We start from the raw sequence: 12,481 nt of genomic DNA on the forward strand, positions 1-12,481 counted from the left end.
TGGATAGAGCAATTAAGGCTGAGTCCTAGATTTTTGGGTTGAACAACAAGGGGGATGGTTGTATTACTTTATTAAGAATATTTAAGATGGGGGGCTAGCACTGTGGTGCAGCAGGTTAAAGCCCTGGCCTGCAGCGCCAGCATCCCATATGGATGCTGTTTTAAGTCCCAGCTGCTCCACTTCCAATCCAGCTCCCCTGCTTGTGTGCCTGGGAAAGCAACATAAGATGGCCCAAGTCCTTGGGCCCCTGCACCCATGTGGGAGATCCAGATGAAGCCCCTGGTTCTTGGTTTTGGCCTCGCCCACCCCTGGGCTGTTGTAGCCATCTGGGGAGTGAACCAGCAGATGGAAGATTCTCTCTCTCTCCTCTATCTCTCTCTTAACTCTGTCTTTTAAATAAATTAAATAAATGAAAAAAATCTGGGAAAAGGAAAAACTTGTTTCAGACATGTCAATTCTGACTTGTAGATTACACATCTTAGAAGTGATATGTACTGGCCGGCGCCGTGGCTCAATAGGCTAATCCTCCACCTGCAGCACCGGCACCCGGGGTTCTAGTCCCGGTCGGGGCGCCGGATTCTGTCCCGGTTGCCCCTCTTCCAGGGCAGCTCTCTGCTGTGGCCCGGGAAGGCAGTGGAGGATGGCCCAAATGCTTGGGCCCTGCACCCCATGGGAGACCAGGAGAAGCACCTGGCTCCTGCCTTTGGATCAGCGCAGTGCGCTGGCCGCAGCGCGCCAGCGGTGGCGGCCATTGGAGGGTGAACCAACGGCAAAAGGAAGACCTTTCTCTCTGTCTCTCTCTCTCACTATCCACTCTGCCTGTAAAAAAAAAAAAAAAAAGTGATATGTAATAATTACTTGTTACTGTTACCTGCTGCTGTGTTGTGGAATCCTTAAAGACATTTTTAGCCATCTTGGCTGCTGTGGTTTGCACCTGTCCCACAAAGTTCATGCAACTTAATCCTCAGTGCATAGTGTTGAGAGGTGGAACCATGGGAAGGTGATTGGGTCATGAAGCCTCTCCCCTCAAGGATGTATTAATGTTATTACAGGAGTGGCTTTAATTTCACGGGAGTGGGTTTCTGATTAAAGGATGACCTTGCTCTCCTCCCTCTTGCGTGTGCACACACACACACACACACGCTCACATACATGTGTGCACTCTCTTGTCTCTCTGCCTTTGACCATGGGATGATGTAGCAAGAAAGGGGTCATTGACCTTGGGCTTCCCAGTCTAAAAGGAACTAAAAGGAACAAGTCTCTTATTTTTTTTTAAGATTTATTTTACTTATTTGAAAGAATTACAGAGAAAGAGAGAGAAAGATTTTCCATCTGCTGGTTCACTCCCCAGATGGCTACAACATTACGAGTGGGTGAGGCCAAAACCAAGAGCCAGGAGCTTCATCTGGGTCTCCCACATGCATGCAGGGGGCCCAAGCACTTGGCCATCTTCTGCTGCTTTCCCAGGCACATTAGCAGGGAGCTGGATCAGAAGTGGAACAGCAGGACCATGGCTTAACCCACTAAGCCACCGCACCGGCCCCCGGATGAGCATTTTGGTTGTGTTTTGATTTGTTTTGTTTTGCATTCCCAGGCTAAGTTTACTGGGGCAGATGCAGTGGGGCAGAAGAAGGTGTTGGGCCTCTTAGTGGTGAAGCCGGGCTTGTGCTGGCGCTGCAGTGGGAACTTGATATTGGAGTCATGGAACTGCTTGATGGTGGCTAGCAGCACTTGCTGGCAGCATCTCCACCTTCGTGATCAGGATGTGGTGGACGCCCATGTTGCCTTAGCACCGGTGACGGCCCCTGTGCTGGTCAGGTTGCAGTACTCACCGTACATGTTGTGCATGCTGCTGCGGGCCTCATAGCTCTTCACCCACAGCAGGGACTTCTCAAACACCTGCCAGCAGATCTCCCCCAGGACATCATCTTCTTCGGCTGAGAAGCTAAGTACTAGAGTGGAAGGAACCTGGCCACCACATGGTTGGGCATGAAGATGCCCATGCAGTAGAGGGGCGGTGTGTGGCACCGGGGGGGTGGACAGGCAGCTCCCACCACTTTATATTCTCCCTGTGCGCCCGCAGCCTTCATGGTGCTCTGTCCACTATCGCCGCCACCCACAAAACAACCCCAGGTGAGCTTTTAAATAAGGTGTCACTAGGTGTCGATGGGTTTTATTCTTTGTCCCTATTTCCTGGAAAACAATCCCTAAAAATCTAGGAATCTCCAATGTGAAACTGTCTTTTCCCTGTTTTAAGATTTATTTATTTGGCCGGCGCCGCGGCTCACTAGGCTAATCCTCCGGCTTGCGGCGCCAGCACACTGGGTTCTAGTCCCAGTCGGGGCGCCGGATTCTGTCCCGGTTGCCCCTCTTCCAGGGCAGCTCTCTGCTGTGGCCCGGGAAGGCAGTGGAGGATGGCCCAAATGCTTGGGCCCTGCACCCCATGGGAGACCAGGAGAAGCACCTGGCTCCTGCCTTTGGATCAGCGCAGTGCGCAGGCCGCAGCGCGCCAGCGGTGGCGGCCATTGGAGGGTGAACCAACGGCAAAAGGAAGACCTTTCTCTCTGTCTCTCTCTCTCACTATCCACTCTGCCTGTCAAAAAAAAAAAAAAAAAAAAAAAGATTTATTTATTTGAAAGGCAGAGTTACAGAGAGGTAGAGGAGGAGAAAGAGAAGTCTTCTATCTGCTGGTTCACTCCTCAAATGGCCACAGCAGCTGGAGCTGGGCCAATCCAAAGCCAGGAGTTGGGGGCTTCTTCTGGGTCTCCCACACAGGTTCAGGGGCCCAAGGACTTGGGCCATCTTCTACTGCTTTCCCAGGCCACTACAGAGAGCTCGATCGGAAGTGGAGCAGCTGGGACTTGAACTGGCGCCCATATGGGATGCCAGAACTGCAAGCAGCTGCTTTACCTGTTATGCCACAGCACCGACCCTGTATTTTTCCTTTTAAAAGTTTTTTAAAAATTATATATTTCAAAAGGAGAGAGAAAGAGAGAGAGAGAGAATCCCTTCTACTGGTTCACTCCCCAAATGCCTGCAATGGTTCAGGGTGGGCCAGGACTGGGCGGGGAGCTAGGAACACAGCACAGGTCTTCCATTTGGGTAGTGAGAAGTCAACGACTTCAGTCTGCATTAGCAGGAAGCTGGAGTCAGGAGCCAGAGCCAAAGACAGAATTCAGGTACTGCAGTGTGGGGCGTGGGAGTCTTAACCAGCATCTCAATTGCTAGGCTGAACACCTGCTCCCGAGGTGTCTTTTCCTATGCTACCAAGTTGGTGGATAGCTGGCAGCTCCTAGGTGGATGCAGCCTGGGAGCTGGTCACCAGAAAATCAGGCCGGATTAGAAGCCCCACCCTCTGGATGCCAGGAGAGGGAAAGGGATCAGAGGCTGAGCTGATCACCAACAGCCAAATGATGGACTCAATTGTGTCTGGGTAGCAAAGCCTCCTGAAAAACTCAGAAGGGCGGGGTTCAGAGAGCTTCTGGACAGCTGAACACTTGGCGACTCCTGCCCTGCCCCATGTGCTTTGCCCTGTGCCTCTCTCCATCCATACCCATCACAAGTCAGCAAACACGTTTCCCTGAGTTCTGTGAGTCCCCGAGGAGGGGACTGGGAGAACCCTCACTTATAACCAGTTGGTCAGAAGCACAGGGAAAAACCTGGGGTTTGAAGTTGTCCTCTGAAGTCAGGGGAGAACACAGTCGTGGGGACTGAGCCCCCAACCTCTGGGAGCTGCAGATAGATGGTGTCAGAGCGGGACTGGACGAGAGGACAGACAGCTGGGGTCCAAGGCTGTACCCACCACTTGCTCCTGGTGTCAGGAGTGTGCTGCAAGACTGCAGGCACAGAAGCAGTTGAAGTTGAAGTTTGTTTTTTCTACGCAGTCACTTGCTCTCCACCTATCACGACCTGCCTGCCTCTGTGGCCTCATCTCCTACTGCTCTCCTCCTTCCGTCTCCCCAGCCTCCTTTCTATTTCTCTAGCACAGCAAGCTGGCTGCTACCCCAAGACCTTTGTCCTAGCTTTGTTTTGAAGTGATTGGGCAGGGGAGGCTTGGAAAGTTCTTTATAATGATAGTATCAGTGGCAAATATTTCTGTGTGCTTACAGTCAAGCAGGCACCATTCCTTGGGCTTAAATTCATTCAATCATCACAGCAATGCTATGGAAGGGTCCCAATCTTCCATTTTGCAGTTGGAGAAACCAAGATCCATAGAGGCAGGGTATTTGCTCAGATTCACATTGTGTCTTAGACCAGGTCCCAGGGAAGCTGGCTCCAGGGCAGTTACCTCCAGAGTTTTACTGGTGCTGGGGATTGCACCTGGTAGTGCCATCTGCAAGGAGGGGAGAGAAGCAGGCTTGGGTAGAGGAGAAGTGTCAGTCAGTCCTAACAGGCTCTGGAGCTGTGACCTTCAGGGTGGCCCCACATTGCAGGCCAGGGGCTGGGCCTTAGACTCCTGTATGATTGGGTCCTTGGACAGCCGTCTGCCCCTGGGGAAGGGGCCTGTTTGGGCAGGGTGGCTCCCTTTCCCACAGGCAGTAACCACAGAAGGATGTGGCTGGGCACTCCACGTAGAGGAGTATGCCAGCCCTGGAGGGGGGAAACCTGGCAGTGTGCCAGAGCCCATCACCCACTATGCATTAGCTGCTGTTTCTCTAACAACTGAACGTTAACACCTAGAGGTTTCAAATGTCGCTTGTCTCACAGGTTCTCAGGGTCAGGAGTCTCTAGGGAGGGCTTTGTTAGTTGTCTCTACTCAAGGTGGTTAAAGGACACGTTACACTGACACTGTAACTGGGTTCCTGCCCCTCTTGTGTTTCTAGCTCCTGGCTTTGACGTTGACCCACTCACAGCCATTGTGGGCATTTGGGGAGTGAGCTAGCAGATGGCACCTGTTTCTTGAATAAATAAAATTTTTAAAAAGGGGGGGCTATTGGGATGAAAGCATTGCATTTTGCATGTAAGGCATGAATTTTGGAGATGGGGACAGAATGCTAGGGTTTGAATGTGTCCCCTCAAATTAATCAGCTGAAACTGAAGTCACCAATGTGATAAAGTATTAAGAGGTGGGAGCCTTTGGGGGTGATTCAGTCGTAAGGATAGAACCCTCACGAATGGGATGAATGCCCTATACAAAGCTTTGGGGCAGGGGGTAGTACAGGCATTTGGTGCATTGGTTAAGATACCACTTGGTGTGCCAGCACCTCCTATTGGAGTGCCTAGTTCGAGTCCCAGTATCACTTCTGATTTCAGCTTCTTGTAATGTGCACTCTGGAAGGCTACAGTGATGGCTTGAAAAGTTGGGTTCCTGCTACCTATGTGGGAGACCTGGTTTGAGTTTTTTGTTCCTGGCTCTGGCCTGGTCCAGTCCCAGCTGTTGTAGGCTTTTTTTTTTTTTTTTTTTAAAGATTTATTTTATTTGAAAGGCAGAGAGAGAGAGAGAGAGAGATCTTCTACCTGCTGTTTCCCTCCCTAAATGGCTATAAAGGCTGGGGTTGGGCGGGGCCAAAGCCAGGAACTTGGAACTTCACCCAGGCCTCCCATGTGAGAGTGCTTCTCTTCCAGGTGCATTAGCAGGGAGATGGACTAGGTGTGGACAGCTGGGACTTCCATAAGGGATGCCGGCATTGCAGCACTGTGGTATGCGTCAGCCTGTTGCAGGCATTTGGTGAGCGGATGGAAGTGGATGGAAGATCTTTCACTCTGCCTTTCAAATAAAAAATGAAGGTTAAAAAAAAAAAAGTCGAAGGAACTAGTTAGGCCCTTTTGCCCTTCTGCCATGTGCGGATGCAGAGGCCATCCTGGAAGCAGCGGAGGGCAGCCTTCTCCAGACAGCAGACCTGCTCATGTCTTCACCTTGTCCTTCCCAGCTGCCAGCACTGGGAGGAATATACTTCAGTTCCTTACACATTTCGCAGGCTTAGGTATTTAGTTACAGCAGCAGGAACGGACTCAGACAAGATACACTGCTACATCAGAAGGTGCAGACACCTTCGGAGATGGATACGGGTGTGGCAGGAAGCTGAAGGCAAAAAATACTGGACAAGCTCTTGCAGCGGCCTGTGTACGTGAGGATCGAGCAGCCAGTCTCCTTCCTGAAGGCAGCTAAGAGTGAAAGTGCCCAGGCACACAAAGCTGCTTTCTGAAGAGCTGTACCCAGCCTCTACATATGAGGTCCTGAACAAATCGCTACTGAACACTGCTCACCTAGGACTGCCCCACTCTAGAAAACAGACTTTAATGAAGTTTTGCTGTCCAACCAAGAATGACACAAACTATCAATAAGGTCTCATCATTTTAATTGACTTTAATGATTATTGCTCATCTGCAAGGATTAATATTGCATTCATTAAAAATCATTCAATACAAAATGAACTTGTTCCTCCCAGGGTGCTCGCCACACGCTCCCTCTGATGCCATACATTTTCCACAGTGTCCTTTGTGACACGGCTTGACAGAGACGGAGCCCTTACCTATAATTCCTATGGACACAGTAATAGAAATGGGATCGGGGCAGGCCAGAGGGCAGTGGGCTCTGCGCCCCTCCCTCCAGCAGAGCTGATGCAATGGATACACTGTTGGCCAGGTTACCTCCCCTAATGGGTGTGTATTCTGATTGGCTGCTTAAGTGCCCTAGGAAATAGGGCTTCCACTGTCAGCATTTACAGAGAAGAAAGCATGGTCACACTGGCAAGGGGTGAGAAGGGCCTGGGAGGGGAGAAACGGGAGGGGAAAGGGAAAAATGTTTTGGCAAGATAACTGTCCCCTGCTGGCAAGTGGCAGGCGAAGGCTTTCCTTTTGTATATTCCTGTTTTTAATGTCTGTTTCTCTGATCAGTGGAAGGAGAGAAGTGAAAACTTCTACTATCTAGCAATAACGCATGACCCAACTTTGAAGGATCACAAGCTAGAACACGTTGAGGACTTCAAATCCTGGATAAAGATATATACTTAAAGCTCACTGGACCATGCAGAAATGCTGGGAAGCTGGGCGCATGGCACGGGAACGCGTCTCTCTGACCTTGGACAGCGCTCTCTGAAGATTCTGCCGGTACCTGAGCCAGGATGCGGGATCCTTTCTCTCCACACAACTGCCCTTTGAGATCTGACTTGGTTCACCTCTGTGAAACTAACACCATTGAGCGCCTAGGGCCCCAGACAAGTTACACAGAGCTCCATCTCGCTCACCTGACCCAGTCTGTCATTCTTCCTTTCAACAGCCACGCCTACCTCCCTTGAAACAGTTTAGGTTACAGAAGCACAGCGGGCCAGCAATTTGCTCTTAAAAGATAAATCCTAAAGATAAAGCTCAGTGCTTTACACTGAGTAATGGCTCAAGAAGTTTGCCTTCAGCGCAAGCTGTAGGGGGCAGAGCTGAGAGAAGTTGCTGTTATGGCTCCAGTTCACTGGTGCTATAAACCATGGGCTAGGAACAGAGGGACTTCAAGTTTGAGACTAGCATGTCTCTGGACTCACCTCTGTACTCTTGGCTCCAAAGAGTCAAAAAAGAAATTGGTAACAACTTACCCCCCAAGTAGTTCCTCAGTGTTAACACTAAGAAGTTTCCTTATTATTTTTAATACAACACAAATAAATGCTAAGGGACAAAAATCCAACTTAACAGGATGCAGTCTAGTTCAGAACTGGCTAAATGAGAGTGAGGCAGGAGTGACGGAATGGCTGTACTCTACATCCAAGTGGGCCGAGTGGACTCCAACAAGCAACACTCACTTAGCACATCTCGGAACCAGACAGACACTTTCCGTGGGAAACGAGATTTGGGACTTCTAAGGGAAATGAACATGCACCGCCTGCACCTAGCCTACCGGCTGGTAGGCCCCATCCCTGCTCCTCTGAGGAAGTGAAAGAGCACTGATTTCAGCAGCCAAGAAACGGGCTCTTTTAAGGCAATTTAGACATTGCAGATTGTTCCGCATACAAGGTACCTTAGTATTTCCTGTTAATAAGGGACCTAATTAAGACTGGAGGCCCCAGAAATGGCAGAGGGAGAACCACCTTTCTGGGATGGGAAAGGAAAAGCTTTCTTTGCGACGAGGGTGAAGAACCTCGAACCTCAGTTTCATCTAAAGAGCCATGAAGCAAGTTCCCGTGTGGTCTGCAGAACTTGGATAATGAGATGAAAACATGAGAATGAAATGACAGGGAAAAAAATCAATAGAGAAGGAAAAAGAATAAAATAAGAGTCATCTTAAAAAATATTTCTTTCAGAGTTGAATGGGTCACGTGGACAGGTCGTTGGTCCATTAGTATCTGCAAAGAAGGAGATTGGTTGGTTAGCACGTGAGACCTCTAACACGAGAATCAGACAGAGCACCTTCTCCAGGCCCCTCCCTGGCCCAGCCCGAACCCCCCCATTCTCCAGCGCATCGTTCTTCACAGGTCTTCCATGGGGCTCCCGGCAAGGACATTTTGGGTGTTACTTCCTGCCCCCGATAATGTTAAGTCAGTGGTTGTCCACTCTGGCTATGGGACAGAATGATCTGGGAGCTTTTACCAAATAAGCTTGCCTAGGTCCCATTCCAGACCAAGTGAATTAGAATCTCTGGGGGTGAGCCTCACACTCTAAAACCTCGGCAAACACTTCCCATGGCTATACACTTTCTCTGCCAGTCTTGTCAACTCGGAGCAGACTCTTCCACTCTTCCAAATCAGGTAGAACAAGCATTTGATCGTCATCGAAGAAAGCTAGCTTAGTCTGCTTGGCTTAATTTTAGGGAACAGGCTTTTTCACTCACTTTCCCCCAAGTTACCTGTAGTAGTTGGGTTTGAATGGCCCGTTTTTGTTGAGTCCCAGATATTTAGCTTGGTCATCTGTCAGCTCTGTCAGGTGGGCATCAAATGACGGCAGGTGCAAGCTGGCAACGTACTCATCTGGGAAGAGCAAAGTGGTGAGAGGCAGACCCCTAGTCAAACACGCCTCTCGGGTGTAACCTCCCCCCATTTTCATTTGAAGCTTTCTGAGAAAGAGGATGACTGAGGAACTGAAAGAACTCACAACCTGAAGTATTTACTTAGTTTAGCCCCTCCAAACCACACCTCTAGCAGGGCATTTCTCATTATATATGGGAAGTGCCTTCAGAAAGAGGTGGACTTATACTTCCCTAGCCTCTTCTGGCAAAGATTTGGCCAACGTGTCACCTAGCGCTCCCACCTGCCCCCTTAACTAGATGGAAAGGATAGTCAAATGATGAACCAACGTGAACCCCGGGGAGCTCAGAGGAGCCTTGCGTCACTATTTAGGGTGAGATTCACTGACAGGATCTCAGGGTCAGGGATCTCTACGGCAACTGGCGCACACCTGTGACTTTTCAGAAGATGGGCTCCCTTGGCTTTTAGGAATGTGAATTTTAAAAACCATTCTGAGGTAAGCCGTTGGAGGAAAAGAGGGAGCAATTTTTTTTTTTTTTTAATTTAAAGGTAAAGGACAGGAGACGATGTATCATACACACACAGCCTGAGCTGTCCCCTGGAAGGGCAGACAGTGGGGTAGGAGACAGTGTGCCCAACTAACAGAGGATGGACAATGAAACTTACATGTGAAACTTTTATCTTTCATTTTGGCCCCAGGCTGCACTCGGTTGCAATGGGAAGTTCACTGAACTTCATGAGGCAACTCAGGGTAAGAACATCCTCTCTGAACCACTGTGCTAGTCCTCCTACACGGATGAACGGATTACTCTCTGATCAAGAAACTGAGGCACGTGGAGATTAGGCCTTGTGCTGAGGTCAAACAATCATTAAACACCACAACAGGAATTAGAATTCTGACTCTGAATCCAGGGCTTTTTGTCATGCTCACGCCCCCAAATCACAGAGTTGTCTGGAGAGCAGTGCAGGTTTGCCCTGGTTTGCACTCACCCATTTTCTTGGGAAGCAAGTACACGTCCTGCTTGTACCGGCCCTCAGGTGCATTATAGAGTTCTATCAGTGCCAGAGCCTATGGTGGGAAAGTGCCAGAAAACACAGACATGCTTCTTAGACAGGGACGTGAATAAATAAAATCAGGCTTACTAGGGCCTTAGGGTAAGTGCTCCGGTGATCTACATAGTGAACTGCACCTACAACTCCTACTAATAAAGGCCAGTCGGCACATATCACAAGAGGATTTGCTGGTGTTTTGTTTAATTCTTGACAAAAGAACAAAATAAACACAACTAAGCTGGAACACTATATTCTCAACTAAAACACCCAACTCAAGCAGACACAAACACTGACTAGTGACTGTCCTACATTTGGGAAGTCTCAGTCTCAACAAAGAGTAATATGAAAAAGGAACAGTCTGGCAGAATGTAGCCTGGCACACTCGCCTCCCAGCTCTGCCCTCTGTCCAGCCCCACAAATCCCAGTGCAGGGTAGCAGGTGTCTTACCACATACCTGTGTTGTAGCTGTGATGGACAGAACAAAGGTGGGAACTGTGGAGCAGCTCAAATTGAGCAGACGACCCTGGAAGAGCAAGAGCAGGATGAGCCAGGATGAGCCGTTATCTCTCAGTCTCAGATTCCAACAGCATGCGAGTCAAGCAAGTTAAAGAAAGGACTTTAGAGTCTTCTAGACTCAACTGGAAGAAGAATTACAGTTCCACATCAGGACTCTAGGCTTCAGACTAGTTCCAACCATCCATCAGAGCCTGAAAGCTCAGCCAGATGTGGACAGGAAAAAGCATGCATTTCTAAACACTGTGTGTGGGTACACCCATGTGTATGTGTGTATTTCAAGATTTTTCATTTACTTATTTAAGAGGCTGAGATATCTAGAGAGCAAGCGAGCACATGGCCCCACCTGCTTGTTTACTCTCCAAATGCCTGCAATGGCCAGGGCTGGGCCAGAACAAAGCTCAGAGCCAGGAATTCAATCCGAGTTATCCATGTGGACGGCAGGGACACAATTACTTGAGCCACCACTTGCTGCATCCTAGGGTCCACATTAGCAGGGAGTTGGGAGTCAGGAACCAGAGCCAGGCCTCTGATAAGGGATGAAGGCATCTTAACATCTCAACTGCCAGGGCCAAAGTTCTGGCCCAAAAGTGAATTTCTTTTCAGTGACTCTATTTTGGGGAGCAGCCCATTTGACAAATATACCTCTATCCAAATACAGACTTTCAGGGAGAAGGCAGGCCCAGTACTTCTGCCTGTCTCCTCTCCCCACCACAGCTCCAACGATACTGTGCTACTCTGCAGAGCCCGCCTGCGCATGTACCTCTGCCAGGAGGACGACACGTTTGCCATCTGGCCAGATGACATGGTCCACCTGGGATCGCACTCGCTCCCACGTCAGCTCCGGAGTGCGGAGGCTGGTCTGCAAGGAAGAAGGCACAGGTGACCACGGCTGTGAGGGAAGCAGAGGGGAGGGGCCGCCACCGAGCACGAAGGCCTCACCACGTCGATCTCCGTGTTGGAGTGGCCCATATTGCACACGATGCAGCTGTTTTTCATGCGGTCCAAGTGCTCCCGCGTTACCACATTCTTGTTTCCTAGGAGTAAAGATGGGTTGCTGAGCAGAGAGAGGCTGGACAACAGAGATCCCGACTGGCTTCAGCCGGAACATGAGAAAGGTTTCTTGGCATTCAAGAATGCGTATACACTGCGGGAGAAGTGCCTAAAGGCTTCTCAGGCTCAAGGAGCTGGTTTCAATTTTTTTTTTTTTTTTTTTTTTAACTATTTGGGAGGGATGGAGGGAAGGAGGGAAAGAGGATGTTGGAGTCGGGGAGGGGGGAGAGACAGAGAGGGAGTGACTGCTTTCCCATGTGCTGGTTCATTCCCTAAACGCCTCCAATGGCCAGGGCTGGTTGGGGCCAGGAGGCAGGAGCTGGGAATTCAACCCAGATCTGCCCCGTGGCTATCAGGAAGTCCATTACTTTGAGCACCACAGTCTTCTCGCAGGGTCTGAATGAGCAGGAAGCTGGAATAAGGAGCTGAAGCTGGGTATGGAACCCAAGGACTCTGGAATGGGATGCACAGGCATCTTAAGTGCTGGGTCCAACACCCATCCCAATTACCTGTTTTAACATCAGTCAGTATAAAAAGTCAGCACAGGGAAAAGACCCTACTCTGTCACTCATTAGTTTTGAGAGCTCACTCAGGCGAGACATTACACTGAGCACAGGTCTCAACTACGCTCAGTGGAAAGTCAGACCCCTTCTAAGACTTAGTTCCCGAGCGAACACTCTCCCATGTACACCAGCTAACCTACCTGTACAAGTTATTACGACGTCAACTTGCCGGATGACTTCATTTAGCTTTACCACCCTGAACCCATCCATGCTGGAAGAAAAGGAAGGAACACTATGAGCAAAGCAAGGCGGCAGTGGGAAGACACTGATCCCAAAACAGATGACAAAACTGCTTCTGAAGTCAGATGCAGAGCTGCCTCACCAGGAGGACAGGCAGTCAGCAGCGCTGAGCTACACACACCCCCCTCTGGAAGGGAAAAAGCCAAGCGGCTCTAGAAGAGCCCCAGGATT

The 12,481-nt window shown here is 49.8% G+C and overlaps 1 protein-coding gene and 1 pseudogene across 3 annotated transcripts in view; both read right to left on the reverse strand.

The window, feature by feature from the left end:
- Positions 1–1,361: 1,361 nt before the first annotated feature.
- Positions 1,362–2,587, reverse strand: LOC138850314 (large ribosomal subunit protein eL20 pseudogene; annotated as a pseudogene).
- A 3,695-nt stretch (positions 2,588–6,282) lies between these two features.
- Positions 6,283–12,481, reverse strand: part of AHCYL1 (adenosylhomocysteinase like 1) — a 41,140-nt gene continuing 34,941 nt past the window's right edge. For 2 of the 3 annotated variants that reach the window (XM_008264723.4, XM_051857412.2), the window contains exons 11-17: positions 12,211–12,281; positions 11,397–11,491; positions 11,218–11,316; positions 10,396–10,464; positions 9,879–9,957; positions 8,771–8,891; positions 6,283–8,270 (exon numbers count right to left, since the gene is read on the reverse strand). In XM_008264723.4, the coding sequence (XP_008262945.1) occupies positions 8,264–8,270; positions 8,771–8,891; positions 9,879–9,957; positions 10,396–10,464; positions 11,218–11,316; positions 11,397–11,491; positions 12,211–12,281 (541 nt within the window). In that variant the 3' untranslated portion in view covers positions 6,283–8,263. Of the gene's footprint in view, positions 8,271–8,766; positions 8,892–9,878; positions 9,958–10,395; positions 10,465–11,217; positions 11,317–11,396; positions 11,492–12,210; positions 12,282–12,481 lie in introns of those variants that run through there. The other variant, XM_008264724.4, reaches the window with a different exon arrangement.

This window comes from Oryctolagus cuniculus, chromosome 7, assembly GCF_964237555.1.
Source record: "Oryctolagus cuniculus chromosome 7, mOryCun1.1, whole genome shotgun sequence".
NCBI classification, from domain to species: domain Eukaryota; kingdom Metazoa; phylum Chordata; class Mammalia; order Lagomorpha; family Leporidae; genus Oryctolagus; species Oryctolagus cuniculus.